Here is a 23,246-nt window from a genome sequence, read left to right as displayed (position 1 = left end):
CATTTCCTTTGTTCTTTTTGGGGGGCCAATGCCATCTTATCCTGTACTCTTGTCCTTGAGGCCAGGATTGGGGCTGGCATTGACTGGTGGTTAAACCGTCTAAAGGGCCTTGTTAGATAGCTGGGGCCTTTCCCCTGCTTCCAGCAATCCCCAGTGGTCCCTTGACTATAAGGAAATAACTGTCACGGTGTTCCTTTGGGTGACAAAACTGAACTCTGAGAAGTGTGGAGTGAACCCCACAAGGGAGTTTGTTTCCTAGAAAAATATTAAAGAAGCAAAAAACAGTGGTGTGATATCATAAGATCAGTACTGATGTAAATAGAGAAAAGGAACCACTCTGAGCTGTTAAGAGCCAGTATGTGAAGTTAGGGGAAAATGCTTAAGACATCCTTGTCATAGAGCTAGTGGATAGAGCAAAGAACATGCCCTGTGAAAACAGAGTCACTCTGTGAGGCTCTTGACTAGACCACCCAGAGGGATTAAAAGAAGCTGCCTGGAAGGCTGAACTAATGTTACAAAGCATCCCTGTTTCCCTGAGAGTGTACTGAACCCCTGAGAAGATGAGGCTAGAAGAGAAGATAAAAAGAAGACAAAGTAGACAGAGATCACACCAATTAGCTACTTCATTTATTCAACACGTGGGTACTAAGCATCCTTTATAGGCCAGGCTACTGTTAGTAGAATGCTTATTGTATGCCAGGTATGTTCCACATACTCTTGTCTCTAATTTTCTCAACCTTAGTGGTATTACTAGCCCCATTTTGCAGATAAGGAAACTGAGGCTTACGGAGGTTGAAATTGACCAAAGTCAACCAGCTAGCAGATGGCAGACCTTGGATTCAGATTCAACCTGTGATTCCAAGGCCCATGCTTATTCCACTCTACCATGCTCCCTGTCCGAAAAACACTCCCCTGCTGCAGTCCAACTACTGTATTTCCCTTCTGCCAAAGGGAGATGAGCCTGGAACACAGGCCTTCTGCCCTCCTCACTTGGAGGCCCAAAGTGAAACTGTTATCTCTCTGCTGCCTTCTTACTACGCTTGTGTGCCCTCCTCTCTCAGTTCCTCTAGCAATGTGCCTGGGTTTCTGATAGTTTCATCTAAGGAACAACTTCCCACCTTTGAGTTTTGTCTGTTGGTAGGAGAGGAGAAGGGCATTCGAGAGGAAGACTCAGTTAAGCCTTTAAACAATGGAGCCAGGAAGAGATACAGCCAGGCTTTCTTGACCCTGTGGTTTGTGGGCATGGTGTCTAGCTACTCGTCCATCCTATTCCATAGATGTCTCCATCATACAGCAGGAGGGGTGGCCACCATAGCTGCCGCTCCCTTTATCCCAAAGTAGAGCTGCCCTGTATTGAAGAAAGCTCAGTGCTATTTGCCTGGCCCTACAATTTTCCTACAGTGAAGATGCCCTTTGCCTAGTCTCCATTCTCTCCAACCCCTAGTGATTCCCATGACATTTTTATCCCAGAATCCTTCTGGATGTTACCCCAAGGGGAGAAGCCCTGTTTCTCCAGAGCCCATCTGCCCAGCTTTCCCTCCTGAGTTCATCCTGTTGTGAGGGATGAAGAGCTCCACCCGATCCAATTTTTCCAGCCCCATCCCATCATCAAACATGCATCTACCCTTTAAAGGAGGCACAGCTGTACACAGTTGGCAGCACTGGGGGTTTGGGAGCAGTGTGTGAATCTTAGAATTCAAATTCTTTATCAAAATAGCTTTTGGAGACATCCAAATTCAAGGGTTCTGCCTGAGCCTGCTCTACCCCAGCACCATCCTCAGGGAGTCGCAGTTTTGGGGCCTAAGCCACCCTCCAAAGCCATATACATGTGACTGGAAGGCAAGAGGAAAACTTGAGTTGGCATGTCTCATAGAAGCCCTCCTCCCACCTGCACAGGAATGTTTGTAGTCCTTCCACAAATTCCTCAGATCAACCCCACACCAATCTCTTCCATTCTACTTCACCCATCCAATTCCCTACCAGCTTCCTCACTCCCCACTACAGGAAGTTGGTAGCACCCACTTGTTGCCATCTAAATTACCTTCCCCAAGGGCCTCTGCTCACCTATCCCTTACCTGGCATGGACAGCACTTACCCTATCTCCTGCACATCCAGCAACCAGCCCTTAGCACCTAGAGTCTATCTTGGTCCCCCAGTCCTCTCTCTGTATTTTTCCTACTCAGAAAGTATAATCCCTACCAGCAGTTTAGGTGTCACCTGGGAGCCTATTGGAAATGCAAATTCTTAGGCCCACACTGGACCTTCTGAACTACATTATGCATTAATCTGCACATTGAAGCATAAGAAGCCCCTCCCTCCTGCCTTTTGAACAGCTTGATCTACTGAAGAAATAACTGATCCTCAAGTTTCCTATATGGAGAGGCTGGGGCCAAGAGCCAGTAAACCCTGGGAGAGAGGAAACAGCACTGGGACCCTACAGATTAGCCTTCAGTGTGAACAGTGGAGAAACCCTGGGATGATGCAGATACTCCCTGCAGCCCTCAGACAGGAAGTGAGCCCAGGAGCTTCAGCAGAGAGGGACAACCACGGTGGAGCCACAGAAGAGGGGGCCAAACAAGGGTTTGAAAGCAAAGAGCATGCATCACAAGAGAGAGAAGTGCACTAGCCTTTGCCAAGCTGAAGTGTGGTCATTTCCATTTGGTTATGACCACCATCCTGCCCTGGCTCTGTCAGGCACCTCTAGCCAGGATGCGTGTTCAGCTCCCATTGTTACCCTGGATGTGGTGGATGACTGGGCTTCTTCCCTCTCTCTTGCTGGCAAAGTCACCATCGCCCACTGGCTGGATTACTTGTAGTGGGTGCTCAGGAAATGTTTGTTGAATTGAGAGGAAGCCACAGCTTGTGCGGAGTCTGGATAATTCACCAGACGTGGGCCCCAGGGAAGGGGTGGGAATGGAAACTAAGAAGGAGAGACAAGTCCTGTTGTCTTACTTAGCTGGAGTCACTATTTCTTTGTCTCTTGAGTCCCTGTCCTCTCTTGAGTCTGTGCTTTTTGTGGCCATACTTAGGGGAGGTGGTGGGGGGAAGAGGAAGTGGAAGTGGGCAAGAAATGATCCAGGGGGCACTTGATACCTGACCTGCAGAGGTTCCTGGTGGTGAGCTCTTCCCATCCTGTGGTGAGAAGAGGACTGCACTCCACCCCACCCTAGTTCAGAGAGGGGCCTCTCCAAAGACCGTGCTTCCCAGACAAGATCTGGACCCCACTCTTCTATGCTCAAGGCAGTCCCTGCCAGCTGTGTGGCCTTCCTGTCTCTGGGCTTCAGCTCCTCGTCAGGAAAGGCAGAAGGCTAGGCAGGTAATTAGCAAGACTCCCCTGGTTCTATCATTCTGTGACTCTAAGGGGTAAGTCACCTGGGTTCAAGGGAAAGGGCCCAGGCTTTGACCAGCCATGCCAGCCGCTGAGGATGCCTGAACTTGAGGAACCTAAAACTGGCAGCTGGGGTAGAAGCCCAGGCCCTTAGGGATGATAGGGAGCAGGGAGCCAGGTGCCAAGTGTTTCTGAGGCTTGTCTTCTCAGTGTGACAGGGAAGCCTTGTGGTCTGGCAGTAGTAGACCAAGAGAGGGCTGACCAGGAGCCAGCAGGGGAATACAGCAGGGGTCACACCTGCACATGAAGCACACACACGTGCAGGAATGTGCAGGTGAGGTGCGGGGAAGGAAACACCTCCTACCCTCACAACATCACTTTGCCAGAGGGTTTGCCAAGCTGGCACAAGCCTGCGGCAACCAGATGCCAATCACACACAAGACTCTCCATTGAGCTCTTTGCTCCTCCTCTCCTTGTCCTGGCTACTAGCTCCCAGGAGCTATGCTCAGCATCTTCCTGAAGGGCCAGGCCTCCCTGTCTTGCTCCTTACACCTCCTGTGCCTCGTGCCCTTTGGCTGGTTCCTCTGGGCGGCCTGCTTCTCGGTGCCAGGCCCTGCTGGGCCCCAACCTTGCCAGACCTATCTTCTCTGGGCTGTGGGGATCCTGCTTCTCTCTGTGGCTCAGAGCAAGTCTGGACTTCTGGCTTGGCCTGGTGGTCGGTCCATTTCAGAGACTGCTCTGAACCATCTGGCTGGGACACAGGGCTTTCCTGGGCCTCAGGCACGGGACTGAGCACACACGTGCTCTCCCCGGGCCCAGGGCTTCTGGCCCCTCCTAGAGAGAGGTCAAGAGGAGTCAGGTCAGTCTGTTGTGGAGAGCTAGGGGCAGAACCAGCTGCTGAAGCCCCTGACTCCCCCTTCAGCCCTTCTGGGGATGCCTGGGCCGGGCTGGTGGCCAGAGCACTCCCGAGTTTGCCCAGCTCCGCCTCGCTCTGCTTCTGTCCATGTTCCTCATCACTTGGAGTCTTTCTGGTGCTTTGGCTTCCCTGAAACAAGAGGTTGGCCCTGTGGCTGGTGAATTCATGACTCATGTCCCCAGCCCACCCCATCCTGTGCCCAAGTACCTACCTCCTGACTCTCCAGCTCCTCCTTGTCTTCCTTCATATCCCACCTGTAGAAATGCACACATAGCAGGCGTTCCTCCTACCCATTCCCACTTCATGTTAACCCCCCCATAACTGATGGCCATGCCCCATTGGGAGAACCTACAGACCAAAGGTCTAAGGAGGATCTGAGCCTGAATGAGCCTCCAGGATGCTTCCCTCCCAGCCTGACCTTGTTCTCAAAATCCAACCACTTCCTCTGAACACTGCCCACCCTGGTCCCAGGTCCCCAGCTGCTGTTTATGGCCAAGCCTGCAGCACCTTGAGTTCTGAGGGGACTACAGGCATGTCCCTACCTGCAGTGCCTTGAAAAGACGAGCCTGATGTCCCCCTGGGAAGGTAACTGCTGTAATTACTGCCAGCTTCCCTGGGCACCAGCTCACTGCAGCTGCCTCTGCTGATGGCTTCTCCCGGCACCTCATTAACCCACTGCCAGGCAGCAGTTAGCCAGGAGGCAGAGGCCCCCAGGGCCAAAGCGGCCACCTGGACCTGTGCTGGTCCTATCCTCTCAAGGGCCGGAAGATCCAGGAAATCAGGAGTCCCAAATGCCCCCCTTGATTCTGCCCTCTGCCACCTGTTACCTGCGGGCCCTGCCGGTCAGCCTCTCCTTTCCCCTGGCTCTGCTGCCTGTGGCCGGTGCCACCGAGGGTCTGCCATGTTGCCCACCCCGAGTGGTACCACCTGCAAGAGATGGCCCACCAAGTCAAAGAAAGGAGCACCATCACTGCCTGGCTATACCCTCCTCCTCCTCCTTCTCCCCCAACTCACCTTTCCCATCAGGGACCAATGGTGGGGGCTGCAGCTTCCGGTGGCTCCTGGGACCTAAGGCAGGCGAAGAAAATGGGGATAGGGTGGATGACAAAGAACCCAAGGCACTGGTTCCTCTAGGACCAGGAAGCTGTCAGTTCTTCTCTTGGGCCAGTTGTGGGTTTTCTGCCTCCTGAAAAGAGCCCTGACCTGGAGATCTTGAGAGCTGGGGTCCTATGTTGATATTGCCTTTGCCACCCCATACTGGGTAACTCTGACAAGCAGCCTCACCTCTCTGTCCCCAGCCTCCGCTTAGTAGAAAATAAGGGGGCTAGCAACGTACAGAGCTCTGTTCTGGCAGTGGGGTCAGGGGCAGGGAAAGTGGGACTCCCACCCACGTGGGACCAACACCCTTGAAGGACTCCATGGCAGACTTCCATGTGAGCCTCCTTCAGTGACTTTCTGGAGTCAGAACCTGAGACGAGCTGTGGGTGTGGTGGATGGGAGAGGAGATCACAGTGTCCTCCTATGATAGTGAAGGAGAAGAAAGAAGATGTTCTTGGATAATCCCTTCCAGCTCTGAAAATAACTGGGAAACCAAGAGGCAGACAAAGAGGTGGAGTGACAAAGGTCAAGAAGTGGGAAGAGGTGGGTGTTGACTCACCCCTTTTGCCCCCCCTGGCCAAGCCTTCTTCCCTGGGGTGGTTAGAGTCCTTTGGCCTGTGTAGACATGGAGAGGGAGTCAGGCTGCTGGGTGCCAGGGAAGACAGGCTGCAGCAGGACCCACACCAACACTGCACCCCACCCACCCCAGCCCCAGAACAGAAAGCAGCAGGGAGATGGTGGCCCAAGAAGAGACGGAGACCCAGTGCCCACAGAGACCCCTGTGCCTAGGGCCTGGTCAGAGGGCTAAAGCAGAGCCACACCACCCTGGGGAGGAGGGTCCCACCAGCCCTCAAGCAGTGCCCACAATTAGCCCTACCCTCAGGTCCCCCCTGTGTCAGCCCAGCAAGCTGCCTGGCCCTGCCACCCACGTGGGCTTGGCCTTGTCCAGGTCCCATGGACGGCGCCAGTCACCCTGTGCATCTCTGTGCCGGGCGAGGCGGGCCAGGTCGATCTGCTCCCGCTCCTGCTTCCACTGGTCATAGTCCCAGCCCATCTCTGGGACCCCCCCTGCTGGCCACCGGGGAGCTGGTCCTGGGACCCAGCCTGGACTCCGGAGCTCCCGGCAACCCTGTGAGGAAAAGGCATTCAGTACCATGAGGTAGAAGCAGAAAGAGCACTGGGCTTGGAATGGAGACCTAGAGCTGCTATCAACCCCTTCCCCTCTCAGGTCTTCAACTGCCTCACCTAAAATTAGGCCTGTTCTGTCTGTAACATGCTGTGTTTGCATAGACAGAGTTTCCACCCACTTATTAGCTGTGTGTTTTTCCACAAGTTCCTTAACCTCTCTGTGTGTCATTTCCATATCTGTAAAACTGAGATAATAATAGAACCTATCTCATAAGGTTGTTATGAGGATGGGAGGGGCACTCAAAGGCTGTGAACAAGAGCAAGGACTAGGGGTTGCTGCCACCTAGAGGTCACAGCTGGCACATGGCCAGTCCCCTCATATACATGGCCCACCCCCCTCCGCCCACACACACACACAGTGGTCCCAGAAAGGAACAGGGTTTCAGATCCAGCTAGGCTAGGTAGGCTAGGAGGCTAGACTATATCTCTGGCTTACCTTGTCTCTTATGGCGGCCTCTGCAAGGCCACCGAAAGGGGAGACTGGCCAGAGAAAGGAAGGTTGGGAATTCTTGAATTCTTGGAAGTGCTGCCCGGGGCCATGGCCCCGCAGGTGGAGACATATCTGACACAGCATGTCTGCCACGCCCAAGTGAGGCCCCCACTTTCATGTCCCTGACCTTTCTTGAAGATATACCTTCTGTACAGAATCCGAGCTGGCAGTGATGTACGTGTGGGGGCTCCGTCCAGAGCCCCCTCCAGGTGACCCATCGGCCCCTTGGTTTCTTGCTCTGGTGGGCTTTTCACTTACAATCCTCTTGGCCTGGGGGAGAAGAGAGAGCCAGGGAAGAAGAGTCTGCTCCCGCTGGTGGCCGGATCCACCCCCTCAGCCTGCTCACCTCAGCTTTGTTTTCCATGGTCACAGCCAGCTCCACCCGCTCCCCCAAGCAGAAAGCAGCAGTGTGGTCCCCGTCCTCATCCTCAAGCATCTCACTGGCTGCACTGGGCCCGAGGCTGCTCCTGGACCAGTTCCTGCTGACCACTCGCTTCTCCTGCAGGCCACATGGCAGAGCTTGGCAGGAGCTGAGGGCTGGGTCCTTTGGGTGCTCCCCAGACCCAGGTTCCAGCAGTGGCCCTCCCTAGAATGCCCTCCGAGAAGCTAACTCCTCTCCCACTCTCATGTGCCAATGACATTAGGTTATCCAGGGCCCAGGGACACAAGGGCCCAAGATACCACAGTGGCCCGTCATCTCTGGAGTGGGAAATCCAGGGCACTAAGACAATGTGGCTTTGTCTCTCAGACACTGTTCTTGGCATTTAGCTGTCTCTCACTTCCTACAGGGTTTCCAGCCCCTGGGCTTTTGGGTTTAGGAGCAGCCTGTGCTTTGGGGCATTGGTGCAGGGCTATGGGGCTAGAAAAGGGATGAGAAAGTTTCTATTTGGTGGCCTTTCAGCTCTAGCCCTTTTGGGTGGTGGGAAGCAGTGGTCTGGGGTGTGGGAACTGGAGGGTACACCTCAGAACTAGGGGTGGGAGGAGAAGAAGAACTGGGGGAGTCTTCTGATAAGGGCTGGGCCACCACCTCTTGCCACTCTACCCATCTCCCTGGGGTGAGGCTTACGCCAGGAACCTGGCTGATGGTAACGGTGAGGCTGTCAGGTTGGAGGGGCTGCGGCATGCTCACAGCCATGCACCCCTGCTCCGCCTGCCGCCGATCTTCCTGGATCTCCTGTGGGAGGGGCCGGGGTCAGCACAGGCCACGGCCCCCCAGATGCACAGAGACACAGACACCGAAAGGCCTACATGGAAGGACACCAGTGGGACACCAGGGGGCAGAGGCACCACATCACAGAATCCCCAGACCTTTTACTGAGCCACTGGGAGGGACCATGCCCACCAATCCCTGGCCCCAGGCCCAGAAACATGTTCCAGAGCCCGACGCAGGCTTGGATAGTAGGCGAGCTCACCATGCGAAGGTCTTCGGGTCAGCAGGGGAGTGGCAGCCAAGTAAGTCCTCCTGGCCCAGCTGCAGCCCACTCACCTGATACCTGCGAAGTAAGGCCTGGTTCTTCTTTCGCAGGGCTATGATCCTCCGGTCCAGCTCAGCATCCTTCTCCTCCTGCCTGCTCACTGGGGACTCAGCCCCATGAGACCCCTGAGAGGGTGAGGATGCAAGCTCCTGGCTGCTGGACCCACCCCTTCCCAGTTCTCCCAATTTCACATTCACACCCCTGACTGTATTCTCAACACCCAAGGAGCAGACCCCAGACCCAGAACTAGGTCAGACAGGAAGGAAGAGGATTACTTGGAGAGTGACACATGCAAGGCTCCAAGCCCCCTCCCAACTAGACCTATCTGGCATCTTTCTGCTCTTAGGGGCTCAGGTCAGGGGCCTCCTCTTACCAGGCCTGACGCTCCCGGCAGCGGGCTGCCCCTCCCCCCGGCTCTCCAAGGAGCTCTACTGCCAAGCGGAGGCTGGAATGGGAGTTATAAATGGCTCTGGCAGCAGAACCTGCCGTGACTGGGAAGCTGCCAGAGGATTCAGGAGGTCGAGGGGGGAGCTGCTTGGCTCCCAGGCCCAGAACTACAGAAAAAAGAGAGGTCCCGACTCCATTCTGAGCTACCAGGACCTGAACCCCACTTCCCAGGCCTGTGCCCAGCCTAGGCAAGCACCACTCCCATGAGCCCAGCCTCTCCTGGCCGTGAGCTACTGACAGTCCCAGCAAGTCTCCCTCGTTTGTTTGGCAAGGCCCAGCCAGGGAGGTACCCTGAGTAGGCCAGGCCTCTGGAGCGAGATTCCTGGGTCCCTCCCCCACCTGGCTGCAGGGTTTCTATTGTGACCAATGCCCCTGCCCAGCCCCCCACCCGCCTAGGCACAGCCCTCTTCCTCCCAGGCCCAGCTGTCCCCAGCTGCCCTGAGAATGTGACTGCCTGCTATCCCAGCCACTCCCACCCCCAGCGCCAGGAAGCCCCCCGCCAAAGGCAAGGTGCCACTCACAGCCAAGTGCATGGCAACAACGGGCACCACCGAGAGAATTCCAGAGCAGCCCCAGGGGAGCCAGAGCGGGAGGGAAGCAGAGCCGCTGGGAGCCGAGCCGGGCCTCTGCCGGCCTCTCCCTGCCGGCTTCACTGCTCAGCACACGAGATCATGTTGTGATTACAAAAGACTCCTCTGGGCTCCCAGCCAGGAACGCAGCGGTCGCCGCCCCCACCCATCCACTCTGGGAGGGCGAGGACCAGGACATTGGCAGCCAGTTGGCCCTGCCCAGCACCTTTCCCTGCCCTGCCCCAGCGTCCCCAGACTGCAGAGCTTCTCCTTGGAGGCCGAGCTCACAAAGCAGTGCCTAGCTGCCCAGGCCCTGCTGTCACCTGAGGCTCTGTGCCCCAGCAGAACCTCAGCCTGGGCAGCCCGCAGACAGACGGGCAGCCAGTGTAGGGCTGTGTCCCTCCCATCTAGTAGAGAATGGCTTACAGGATACAGTCCAGTCCAGCCAGCCCTGTGGTCTGAGGGCCCCCCACCCCAAAAGTATCTCTGTTCTACTATTCAGTTTAAGTAATTCGAAGGGATTAAGAAATTCACCCCTCTAGGTCACTGAACAATACCACATACCTAAAATTATACCAATAGTCATTCATTCCTTTAGGTTGAACACTCTCTGTTTTTTAAAATACAGCTCCTCCTGGGAGGCTCAGCTGTTTGGGTTTCTAGCTCTTTGGTATAGGAAGCTGGGCCTTCCTCTAGGGACCTTGATGTGACAACACCAAGTGGCCAATAGCCTTGCCCCCTCAGTCTCTTGAACTCTAGGCCCTTCCTGGCTCTTCTTTCCAGTGCTGGTCCTTTCAGTCATTATTAACTTGGCCCACCTGCTGTCCTGCCCTGGGCACCCTACTCTCTCTCTCTCTCTCTCTCTCTGACCCCAAGAAAGGAAGCAGCGTTCCCTGGAAAGCCCCTCTCCAAATCTGCCCCATGCAACTGAGGCTGGTCTCCCTGCCCAGAGAGGCAGCTCTCCAAGCAGCTCCCCCTAGAGCCTCTGGGACCTACAGCTTGAGAGTTCTGCAAGGAGGAGGTTCTTTTTCAGTAGTTACAGGGACCCAACTCTCAGGCCATGAAGGGAGGGCCATGAGGTGACTGGGCCTCAGTTTCCCTAACCCCATGCCACAACTTGTCTCCTTCTATCTCCAGGGGAGAAAGTCCAGCTGCCTTCTCTCTCCTTCCCAGATCAGCCCAGGCAGCTGGAGATCCAGCCTGGAATTGCTCCCCTGGAACTGCCCCTTCCGCCCCACCCTCCCCATCACAGCTAGCCCCTTTCCTGTCCAGCCCTTCACACAGCACCTCTGACCCCACACCCAATCTCCACTGCCCTAGAGTTCCCATCCTGCTTGGAAATGCCACTGCACTCTCATCTTCCTGCCGGATATTCCCACTGAGTCAGACTTGTCTACTTTTCCAGTGACAGTGACGCACCAGACTCTTCACCCTGGGCCTCCTCTCTCTCACACACACATTCACACACACGCACATGTACTCCCTCATCTTCCCATCCTCTCCTACCCCACACAGGCTGCTGAGTTGCAGTCCAGCCTCAGAAGGGCAGAGGCAAGGCCCTGGGTGGGTAGTGGTCAAGCTTCCCATCACCTATCCCACACTGTGTTGTTGGGCTGGGAGACCCAAAGAACACTGGCCTGGAAGGGGGAGATTAGATGTGGCCTAATGTTCCCCACCTTCTTAGAACCCCAGACCCAATCTGGAGAAAAGGAGTGTGGACAGAGGAGACCACAGAGGCAAGGCAGGGTCTACCACCACTGGCCTCGGTTCCCAACCAGGATGGGGGTGGGAGAACGGCATGGAGAACAGGTGAAACAGGAAACACAGTGGAAATCCAGCCAACCCGTAGGGAGGGAGTGTGACCCAACTCTTCTGGAAGGGCCTTCAGGGAAGGACTCCCCTAATCTGGAGGCAAAGGTCTCCCAGCCCAATAGGCTGGAGAGCCATGTGCCCAGAACACCCCAATAGCCAGGACAGGGACTTACAGTTGCTAGCTGTGCCCTGACCCAGTGTTACTCACACAATGTGTTGCACCCTTGAGCACCCGCACATTCTCCCAGTCTTTCCAGAATCTGTGGTTTGCCTGGCTGCTTCCCCACTGGATGGAAGCTCCTTCAAGGTAGGAACGGTATGCCAAGTGCCTCTGAATCCCCAGTGTCTGGCACAGTGCCCTTGCATATTACAGACCCTCCATGGGCACTTGCAGAATGAATACATGAGTGGGATGGATAGCCTATGTTATCCTGTGCATTAACTGCAGTATCCTGTGCATAATCTGTGATTCCCTTTATCTCCAGACAGAATGCATGCAGTCCTAAGGGAGGCAGGGAACGGTGAAGGACCCTAGAGTACTACTACTCCTCCCTGGGCAGAAGTCCCTAGGTGGCAGGGGGAGGCAGGCGGAGGCAGGGGGAGGCAGGAGGATGACAGTCACGGTGTTCCCGTGAGATCGCGGCGCGATTACTCCTTGCCACCACAAGGGGGCAGCCAAGTTACGAACACCCGGCTTTGGGGGCGCGTAGGAGCGCGGTGATTTCCCCTTTCCCTCGCCACTTCTCAGCTCCTCTCTGCCAAGTCTCCCGAAGCCCCTCTTCCCAACTGCATCAGTCTAGCGAAGCACCCAGTTGTAGAAGCTTTGTTTTATTGATGAGGAAACTGAGGCCCGGAGAGGCAGAGCCATCTGCCCAAGACCGCACAGACAGTTTGCAGCAGGTGAGACTGGAAGTCAGCTGACTCCCGGTCCAATGCTCCTCTCACCCGCTGCTGCCCCGCCAACGCTGTTTGGGCTGATGGTTCATTCTGTGCCCTCCTTCTTCGTGTCCAGGGATGGGCCGAGTGTCTCACCACCTCAGGGCACCGGCCCAGGTCACGTCTCTTTCGTGCCTGGTCCCCCATCCTCCTTGCCGGCTGCCTGCAATCTCAGAGGATAGCTCCACTCCTGGGGTGAACCATATTTGTGGTCCATTGTACACAGACCCAGAACCAACTCTGAGGACAAGGTGGCAGTGAGTCCTTCACCCTAGGGAGAGAGGTCCTTCCCTCTGGACCACCACAGAGAGCACAGACCTGGAGGCCCCACCGTTGAGATTGTATTTATATTAATAAAATAGAAACCCTCTGGCCATCAACTTCTCCTCAATCTCTCTGTGGGATAAGGTAGGGCTGGATGGTGGATCCCAAATGAACTTCACTAGCTATGTGGCTTTAGGTCAAACCCTTTATCCTTGATCTTCATTTATAAAATGAGGGTGTACCTACATTACTAGGTCTTTGGGGAGATGAAATGAGATAGCACAGGTTAGGTCACAGAGTGAGGCTCTAAATAGTTTTGTTCTTTCTTCAGGTAACTGTGTTAGCCACCATCCAAGTGGCCAGATACTATCTCCATAGTGGCCTTTAAAAGGCCCCAAATGTTGTCTCCCACTACCCCAATGGGGCTGGAACACACTTTTTATGGGGACCATTTGTGACCTGGTATGGGGGATCCTGAGGCAGCCCCTCACCATCCTCTCTGTACCTCCCTTCATGGGGTTCTCTGCCAGCAAATGCAGGCTCCCTGCTGACTCCCCTCCTCCATGCCCTGTTCCCTCTGAAGAGCCTGGCTGCCATCTGGCCCCAATTTGCCTTGGTGATCCTGGAGACAGTCACTATGGCCCATTCAGCACTGGATACCACCAGGCCCAGCCCCAGACTCACATCCCAGTGCTCAGGAACCATCCTCCTCAGCTAGGGCTGAGCCATCAGAGGCCACTGGCTCTACTTACCAGCTCCGGGTGGGTGGGTGAGTGTTGAGGAAGAGGATGTGCAAGGCTGCATTGCATGACAGCCCAGTTACTAGGCAGGTGACCCTCAAAATTGGAAGGGGCAAGGAAACAGCAAGAGATTAGATTAAAGCATGACATTCCCTTCCTACAAACCCACTGCCCCTCACCTTCCCATGGCCATTCCTGTCTTAAGAAACTATTGTTCTGAGTCCTACTGACTAGAGGTCTTTGTGCAGCCCTCTCAGGCCAGGCCTCTGGATGTTCCCTACAGTTGTCTGGGGTGGGAAGGACCTAGTGTGCAGGAAGTAGGACTGGAGGGACCAGCCCTGGGTAGGCTCCAGATACAAGGGACAAAGTCTGGGCCACACCCCTCTCAAGAACACACATGCCGGAGCCGGGCAGGACCCAGGTCCAACCTTCTGAGGCGTCAGGAGGCAGAACGAGGACCGGTCTGGGGACTCACTCCTCCACCCTGCTCTCCAGGGCACACCCAGGGCTGGAGCATCACGAGTTCTCCAACGTTGGATGGAGCTGAGCCCTTGTTCAGGGCTCTGTTTCCCATGGTGGGAACACAGAGAACTCAGTGTTTTCCCAGAAACCTTTGCCTTGATCTCTAGTCCAGAGCTGTCCACAACCAGAGGCAGAAGGTGACCCCATCAGGGCTTGCCCACAGCATCATTAGCAGGGCACCTAAGGTATGCATCATCTGGCCTAGGCAATGAGAGGACCTAGGGGTGAGGCCCCAGGCTGCACCTCAGAGACACTTGCTAGTACCAGGTAGCAGTAGCCTGTCAGAGAAGTCTAGGCTCAGGCCAAGAGGAGTTTTCCAAAAGAACATGAGTTCAAGGGCATGAGCAAGACTTGGACAAGGGAACAGTAGTGAGAGAACATTGCATGGATGCTGGAGAGCAGCATGGCAAGAGGCGGGGAAGTGGTGGTGGCTTTGCCAGTAAGATGGTAGAGACCAGATTGGGAAAGTCACTGAGGTACACACTGAGGGAGTAAACCTCACCCTAAAGTCCAGAGGGGTTCACTGAGGGCTTTAGAGCAGGGGTCTGATGATGCCACTCAGTGGGTTAGGGAGCTGAGGCTGGCATGGTTTGTCTCCGGGGAGGAAGAGGGTGCTGTTAAGAGGCTGTGTCCAGGTGTAAGAGAAAGTAGTCTGGGCCAGGCAGGGAAGTGGGCAGTAAAGAGAAGGAGTGACCAGAGGGACTTTGGGAGCCTCAGAGCATTAGCATAGTTGGGGGGTAGACACAGTGGGTAGGGGGGAGCCAAGACAGCATTAGGTCTGAAGCCTGGTGGCCCTCACAGATGAGAGGAGCAGAACTGTTTCCCTGTATGTCCCCAGGATACTCCTTCCTCTGGGCTGGGAGGAAGGAAAGGCCCAGGTTGGTCTTGTGGGGCAATGTTTGGGATAGTGCCAACAGGGCCAGGAGAAAGGCTGGCAGGCTCCTTTGAGCAGACAAGGACCTCTTATGGGTGTGAGGTATAAGAGGAGTCTTTCAGGAAGATGGTCAGACACAGCTTCTAGAGGTTGAGGGAGTGGCTCCATGGAAGGCCAAGGGATGGTGGGAGCTGGCTGGGCCCCATTGAGAAGAGGGATGGCCTTTGGAGTGGCCATGAATGGCATGGCTTGGAGGCTATCACCCAGCCTAGAGGCTTCAAGGCAAGAAGAGTCCAATCAGAGTGTGAGAGAGCACAATGATATGTCAGGTGGGGGACGTGGTAGTTGTCATAGGGGAAGAGGAGCAGTCTGAGGTAGAGAGACAAGTAGGATGACCAGTCATCCCCACTTGCCTGGAATTGTGCACATTTTAGCACTGAAAGTCCCAGGTATCCCTCAGTTCTGGGCAAACCTGGGTCTTCCAAGGGAGAAGGAAGGTGTTTCAGGGAGGTTGAGGCAGGCTTCTCTCAGGAGCCTGTGGGTAGAATGCTCTGAGCCATGCCAGTGGCCAAGGGTGGTAAAATGTCACAGAGGAAGAGCTCCAGTGTTGAGCAGAGGAAGGAACAATGAGGCCAAGATAGCAAATTCATCATCAATCCTTATCCCGATAGCAATAATAATTATAGCACTTGACACACCTAACACTTCCAAAGCCCACACATATGTGATGTCATTTGATCTCTTCAAGCTTTGAAATCTGTGAATTTGCCAGGGTGGATATTATTAGTTTCTCCTTGGAGATCAGGGTCAGTGACCTGCCCAGGAGTCTCTGTGGGAGGGTGGGGACCTTCTTCCTCATGGCTGCCCTGATTCACTGAGGCCAATGGCCTCATCCCTGAAGTACTGTCTCCAGCCTATGGCCAGCGTGGGAGGGACACCTTGGTCCTCATGCCATGAGAAACCTGTTCTGCCCAAATGGATGTAAAGGCAGCTAGCTGTCCTGCCTCCCTACCTACTCCTCAGGGCAGCCCATAGGCAGGGAGTCCTTGTTGGCTCTGCTGAGCAGGGACTGGCAACAACAAAAATGGCCAAAATCCTGCCTCTGGACCCCACTGTGGGTCCTCACCCACCCACAGCACCCCCCTCCACTGCTGCAGATGTCACCCCTCAGCCTCTTCCTGCCCTCCCCTCTCCTCTTCCTGGTTGCAGCCCCTCAAACCAGAAATGTCTCTTCTCATGCCACAGAGCAACTTTCTCTCCCACTCTGTGGCTTCCTGTCAGGGAAGAACCACCTCTCTCAGCCAGCAATAAATCCTAGCTCTTAGTGGGCACTTACTATCTGTGAGGCACAGTGCAGAAGGATATAGGGGACACACACGTGGCTAAGGCTCTACTTGTCCTGAGTTAGGACTGAGCAGGGGAAAGAGTCCATGAACATACATTAAAGTCCCCAGTTTGTGTGGAGTCAACTCTGACTCATGGCCACCCCAGGTGTGTCACAGTAGAACTGTGCTGCATAGGGTTTTTTTTTTTTTTTAATTGTGATTTGGGTGAAGATTTACAGAGAAAATTCACTTTCCGTACAGCAGTTCACATATACTTTGTCTCATGTCATTGACCACAGTTTACCACAATGCAACAGCTCCCCTCCCACTTCCTCCCCATAGTTACCTCTTCCCAGTGTCCATCCCTCCATACACTCCTGGCCCCTGGGCTGTCTCCCTGCGCATAAGCAGCCCTTCTTTCTCCCATGATTGTTCTCTCCAAGGCGTGTATTTACTTGAGGTAAATGTTTAATTCATATGCCTGTATTTTGTTTGGCTGGAAACCACAGGTGTGGGTTCAATTCCAGACCTGAAGGGCAGCTAGGGGCCATAGTCTCAGTGGTTCCACCAGGCTCTACCGGACCAGCAAACCTGGTCCCCATCTTCCATAGGGTTTTTGATGGTTGATTTTTCAAAAGAAGATTATCAGTCTTCTGAGGCGCCTCTAGGTGAACGCGAACTTCAACCTTTCAGTTAGGAGCTGGGTGTATTAACCAGGCCCAGGGGCTCCTTGAACATCATAAACCAACAAACTAAACCCACTGCTATTGAGTCGATTCTGACTCCTAGTTGATTCCGACTCATAGTGACTCTTTAGGACAGAGTAGAACTGCACTGTTGTATTCTACTTTGGTCATGTTGTCAGAAGGGACCATTGCCTGGAGAACGATATCATGCTTGGTAAAGTGGAGGGTCAGTGAAAAAGGGGAAGGCCCTCAACGAGATGGATTGACACAGTGGCTGCAAAGATGGGCTCAGGTATAGCAAGGATTGTGAGGCTGGTGCAGGACCAGGCAGTGTTTCGTTCTGTTGTACACAGGGTCACTATGAGTAAAAGCCAACTCAACAGCACCTAACAACAACAACAACAACAAATCTTTATGGAAGCAGACTGCCTTATCTTTCTCTGGCAGAGCAGCTGGTGGGTTCAAACTACCGAACTTTTGGTTCGCAGCCAAATGCTTTAACCACTACACCACCTCAGTTCCTTTGAACATACACACACGAAACAAAACACACTACCATCGAGTAGGATTCAACTCATGGCGACCCTTCCTTGGGTTTCCGAGGCAGTATCACTACGGAAGTAGATTGCCTAATCTTCTTTCTGAGGAGTGGCTGGTGGGTTGGAAACGCCAGTCTTCTGGTTAGCAGTCAAATGCCTTAGGCACTACGCTACCAGAGCTCCTTTGAACATACACACACTACTATAAATTGACTCCAATGAGCAACCACTGCTATGGACATTCTTCTCACTCCCAGCAGGTCTTCCGGTCCCACCAGGCTGCCCAGCCTGCCCCATCTTCTCTGTCCACCTCATCCTCCCATGTCACCACCACCTGCCTGCCATGACCCAGACCCTGTGCTCAGACCCTGACTCCAGAGACACTAAGAACTGAGGTCTGGAACCTCGGACCCAGAGCACTGAGCCCCCACCCCACTCCTCAGCCCTGCAGCCCTGCTTGCCCCCTTGGGGGTCTATGAGGACAGAGGCCTATCCATTGGCTTCCTGTCCAAGGCTTGGGCGTGAGCGTGGGGAGGTCATGTCCTCAGGGTCCTCTAAGGGGAAAAGGAGGCTACCTGGAGGAGGAGGGCTTGGAGGGCTGGTGAAGGCAGGGATATGGGTGGGGCACTGTTTGTGCCATGCAATATGTGGCTACAGGGTGGGGACAGTGCAGGGTGCCACACCTTTGTGAACTTCCCCTCTGTCCCTCCCAGGAGCTCACTTGCCCTACCTGCCCGAAACCCTGTAGGCCCACAATAGATGTGAACCCAGTGGATTAACAACTCCTGGTCTAGTCCAGGGTAAGGCATTTGGCTGCTAATCAGAAGGTTGGTGGTTCAAACCCACTAGCTGTTCTGTGGAAGGAAGATGGGGCAATCTAGTTCCATAAAGATTTACAGCCTTGGAAACCCAACGGAGGTTGCTATGAGTCAGAACCAATTCGATAGCAGTCGGTTTGGTTTGTGTTTGGTCTAGTTGTGAAGCAAAGTCTTTTGTCCATAATGTTACCAAAGCAGGCTGGAATTTTTCAAAAGAGCATTCCTGAAAGGACAGATAAGGTGATGTGGAGAAGGGGCCCAGGCTTTAGGTCAGACAATTCCTGACTGGGACTAACATTACACTGGCTGAGCGATCTCAGGCAAGTGTCTTAGTTCCTCGGAACCACAGCTTTTTTATCTACAAAAGAGGGGATGATAATCATCATGCCTGCCTCCAATAGCTGATATGAAATCCTTGATTCTGTAAAAGTACCTGTTGTTGTTGTTATGTGCCGTCGAGTCAGCCCCGACTCATAGCGACCCCTCCTTGGGTTTCCGAGGCAGTATCCCTACGGAAGTAGGATTGCCCAACCTTCCTTCCGAGGAGTGGCCTGGCACACTGAAAATAAGGAAGAATCGCTGTTTTTCCTTCTATTTTTCAAATTGTTTTCATTTTTTGTGAACATTTTATTGTGGTTTAGCTGAAAGTTTACAAAGCAAATTTGTTTCCCATTCAAGAATTTATGCATAGATTATTTTGTGGCTTTGGTTGCAATCCCCTCAATGTGTCATCAAATTGTTTTCTGATGTGGTTGTGTTACTTTTGTTTTTACAGCTCTAACTGAGGTTAAATTGACCTATAATAAACTGTACATATTTCATTTGTACAATTTGACAGTTGTGACATATTTATATTCCTGTGAAACCATTACCACAATCAAGATCATGAATGAATCTAGCAACCTCAAAAATGTTTCCTGGTGCCCCTACCCAATCCCTCCTTCCACCCCATCCCCACCCCCTACTTCCCTATTTCTAGGCAACCACTCAACTGCTTTCTGGCACTAGCTTACATTTTAAAGGTCCAGAACTTTGTAAAGAGAACCATACGGTACGTATTCTTTTTGTCTGTCTTCTCTTGGCATAGTTATTTTGAGCGTTGGTCATGTTGTGGTGCAGATCTGTAGTTCATTCCTTTGTGATGCGAGGACCATTTCATTGAATGCATGAACTATAATTTGTTGATGGACATGAGAGAAGTTCCCAATTTTTAGTTATTTCAAAGCAAGCCGCTAGAAGCATTCATACAGAAATCTTTGTGAGGACCTATGTTTTCATTTCCCCCCCCTTTTTTTTTTAAGGTGCCGTCAAGTTGTCTCTGACTCTTAGTGACCTTACATACAACAGAAGGAAACACTGCCTGGTCCTGTGCCATCTTCACAATCCGAGCCCATCGTTGCAGCCGCTGTGTCAATCCACCTTGTTGAGGGCCTTCTCTCTTTTCCATTGACCATCCACCTTACCAAGCATGATATCCTTCTCCGGGGAATGGTTCCTTCTGACAACATGACCAAAGTAGGTGAGACGAAGTTTGGCCATTCTCACTTCCAAGGAGCATTCCGGCTGCACTTCCTCCAGGACAGATTTGTAGTTCTTTTAGCAGTCTGTGGTACTCTCACTGTTCTTCACCAGCACCACATCTCAAAAGCATCTACTCTTCTTCGGTCTTCCTTATTTATTGTCCAGCTCTCACATGCATAAGAGGCAACTGAAAATACCATAGCTTGGGTTAAGTGCACTTTAGTCTTCAAGGAGACATCTTTGTTCTTCAGTGCCTGAAAGAGGTCTTTTGTAGCAGATTTGTCCAATGCAATACATCTTCTGATGTCTTGACTGCTGCTTCCATTGGTGTTGATTGTAGAACCAAGTAATATGAAGTCTTTCACAACTTCAATCTTTTCTCCATTTATCATGAAGCTGTTTATTGGACCAGTTGTGAGGATTTTTGTTCTCTTTATATTGAGATGTAATCCATACTGCAGACTGTGTTCCTCAATCTTCATCAGTAAGTACTTTAAGTCATCTTCACTTTCAGCAAGCAAAGCTGTGTTGTCTGCATATTGCAGGTTATTAATGAGCCTTCCTCCAATCCTGATGCCACATTCTTCTTCATATAATCCAGCTTCTCAGATTATATGCTCAGCATACAGATTGAATTAAATGTGGTGAAAGGATACAACCCTGATGCACTTCCTTCCCTTGGGTATATGTTATTTATTTTTTCCGTTTATAAATGCTTCAGTATTTGTTCCTAAAGACAAGGACAATTTTTGAACATACCCATATTTTCATTAAGGAGCTCTGGTGACACTGTGGTTAAGGCATTGGGCTGCTAACCAGAAGGTCAGTGGTTCGAACCCATCGCCACTCCACAGAAGAAAGATGAGGCAGTCTGTTTCCATAAATATTTACAGACTTGGACACCCTAAGGGGGTCCCTATGAGTCAGAATCAACTTGATGGCAGAGGGTTCTTCTACTATCATTATTACATACAAGATTAGCATTAAGTTCTTAATATCAAATTATATATTACTTTTTAAAAATGAATTTAATATAATTAAAATGCAACCAGTTCATCCAAGCTCTGCAGGCAAACCTGGAAAGAGTGGTTGTTTTAACTTCTCTGCTTTCTCTTCCTTGCTTTAGATTTCACATGGTTCTTGTTTGCTTCTATAGAAACCCAAGGCAGGCCAGGGTCTTTCTGCTTCTCTGAGGCTGGAGAGGTTTAGATGTCCTCTGTTTTGCAAAGCACTGTGAGCTCAAAGGCAGGCAACATGAGCCAGGTCAGACAGAGGGTGAGACTGGGAAAGAAATGCTGCTTCTGCTGCTGCTGCTTTTTCCAGAAAAATATAATTAAATTTTTTTTTTTCAATGCACAGAAGAAAAATAAACACAGAAAATATAGACCACGGAAACAGAAGCCAGTTATTATCCAACAGTAACTTCACTCCAACTCTTCATTCAGCCACTAAATTTTATTGGGCACGTGCCCCACAATGGGCCAATCCCTGGGACATAAAAATGACTGACAGCTGCCATAATCCCTGCATCTGAAGAGCATACAGTCCAGTAGGGTCAGGTGACATTAGAAGAAAGGATACAGGGAGATAAGAGAGCTTGTAACAGAGGCCCCTGGTCTGTCTGCAGGGGACTAAGCACACAGAGCTAGGGACTGTGGCAGGCAGCTGAGGCCAGAGGAGTCAGTGGGTAACCATTGTGTGTGACTCGTCTAATGCATGGCTTGTCATTCAGTAACCAGTTGCCATCAAGTCAATTCTGACTCATGGCAATCCCATGTGTGTCAGAGTAGAACTTCCCTGCTTTCTCTTCCTTGCTTTGGATTTCACATTTTCATTTTTTTAAAGTAGAGTGCTAGGCCTTTCTTCCCAGGTGCCTTTGGGTAAACTTGAACTTCCCACCTTTCTGTTAGCAGCTAAGCACGTTAACCGTTTGTACTACCCAAGGACTCCAGCATTCAGTAGGAGCTCCACAGATGGTCAGAGCCAGCCCCTGGCTAGATAGCCCTGCTAAGGATTGGGACTCCTGCCGTGGTTCTATGACATCTCATCACCAGGCAGATCTGTCCTGCACTGCACCCCCTCATCACTCCCTCCCACACACACACACACAATCTACTTCCAGCTGTTCTTTGCCCAACTAAATATTAACCTGCCCCTCCTCATCCCTCCACACTCTTTGTCCAGGACCTTCCCAGTATACCTTGACCAATCCAGCCCCTCCCTACACTATATAAATACATCTGAGGACAGACAGAGTCTTAGACTTCCTTCTTCCCCTGCTCTGGACTCAGGTAAGGATCTGGCCTTGCCTGTTATGGGTAGGGGGCATTAGGGTCTCTGTGAGAGTGGCTTCTGTGTCTGTGAGGTTGTGGTTTCTCTGCGGGCTTTGTGTCTCTCTGAATATGTGTATGTGTTGAATCTGCCTCTGTGTGCCTCTGTGTGCATCGGGCTGTCTCTCTGGTGACTGTAATGTGTGCCTGTGTGCTGTATATTTATCTTCTTATCCTGCCCTGCCCCCACTCCTGGCTGGGCCCCTGCGCCCAGCTCTCTACTTGAGTAATAATTGAATTTACAGCCTCTGCCTTGCCCAGGCACAGGCACTTAGCTGAGCGTTGAAGGCATTGCATTAGGACCTTTCCAAAGCCACCAACTCCTGTCCCTCAGATACCGTGGTCTGAGTTGGGGAGATAAACTCTCACTTCCAGGCTTGCACCAGGAACCCTTCCCAGCCCAAGACCTGGCAGCCTCTTTCTCCTTCTTCCAACTCAGAGCCTGACTGGCCCTAAGGTTTTCTTTATTGTTCCCTCACCAATTCTAGCCCCAAAGTTTCTTCCTACTCCATCACTCACTAAGAAGAAGGATGAGGCCACAGGCAGAAATGTGGGCATAGCACAGAGGCTGACCTCAGCTAAACATTTGTGATGCAAGTGGAAGCTAAGAAAAATGGGTAGCTCCGGAGGCCCTTGCCTGTTACATTAGGGGCTTTCACACTAAGGATGTGTGTGTGTGTGTGTGGACATTTGTGATTGTACATTCAGCAACCATATGAGTACCAGAAAGCCCTGATGTCAAGTATTTGGCCCTGATTTGTGAGTCAGGAAAGAATGAACGTACTATGTGTGCAATTTGTGCATCCTAGGGTTGTTATTGTGAAATGCACGCCAGCCCCAAGGAAGATGAGGCTAGCCTTGGCACATGGGACCTCAGCAGCTCCATCTATTGATAGCATAGCTTGTTGGTGAATGACAAAATGGATCAGACCCCAAACTACCCACTCCTTTTCAATCCTGGTGTGTTGGAGAAGGGTTTCAGGAACAAGAGCTAGAACCCTGGAAGGCTTTCTATTCACTTGTGCTGCAGAGGCAAAGACCATTGGGTGTCCTGGGTCTCCCAGAGGCCCCCACCCACTGACCCATCCTGCTCTTCTCTGCCTGGGCACACTGATTTCTCTATGCCTCTTCTCCTGTCCCTAAGTCAGATGTTTACACAGGGACAAGAGGCTATATGGACAGAGCACCATGACTTGGCACATGGCAGGCATGCAACATGAGTAATCAACATGATTGAAATTGGCCTGAATGGAAATGAATAAACACATAATTGTGAGTTTGGAGGTGAATTTGGGTGTCAAGTGGCAAGATACAGTTCAGGGCCAGGTACTCTCTGGAATTTCTGTCTACCCACCATGTCACCATGTT

At 52.3% G+C, this 23,246-nt stretch overlaps 1 protein-coding gene across 1 annotated transcript in view; it reads right to left on the bottom strand.

The window, feature by feature from the left end:
* Positions 1-3,833: 3,833 nt before the first annotated feature.
* Positions 3,834-23,246, bottom strand: part of CCDC9B (coiled-coil domain containing 9B) — a 24,844-nt gene continuing 5,431 nt past the window's right edge. Inside the window, exons 2-12 of the mRNA XM_042780893.1 lie at positions 8,869-8,994; positions 8,507-8,741; positions 8,087-8,194; positions 7,367-7,519; positions 7,174-7,290; positions 6,272-6,459; positions 5,902-5,957; positions 5,259-5,312; positions 5,072-5,171; positions 4,456-4,498; positions 3,834-4,373 (exon numbers count right to left, since the gene is read on the bottom strand). Of these exons, the coding sequence (XP_042636827.1) occupies positions 3,834-4,373; positions 4,456-4,498; positions 5,072-5,171; positions 5,259-5,312; positions 5,902-5,957; positions 6,272-6,459; positions 7,174-7,290; positions 7,367-7,519; positions 8,087-8,194; positions 8,507-8,741; positions 8,869-8,994 (1,720 nt within the window). The remainder of the gene's footprint in view (positions 4,374-4,455; positions 4,499-5,071; positions 5,172-5,258; positions 5,313-5,901; positions 5,958-6,271; positions 6,460-7,173; positions 7,291-7,366; positions 7,520-8,086; positions 8,195-8,506; positions 8,742-8,868; positions 8,995-23,246) is intronic.

This window comes from Orycteropus afer, unplaced genomic scaffold, assembly GCF_000298275.1.
Source record: "Orycteropus afer afer isolate SDZICR_OR568_19922 unplaced genomic scaffold, OryAfe1.0 scaffold00068, whole genome shotgun sequence".
Taxonomy (NCBI): domain Eukaryota; kingdom Metazoa; phylum Chordata; class Mammalia; order Tubulidentata; family Orycteropodidae; genus Orycteropus; species Orycteropus afer.
Note: the sequence above shows the minus strand (reverse complement) of the source record. Positions and strands in the feature narration are given on the sequence as shown.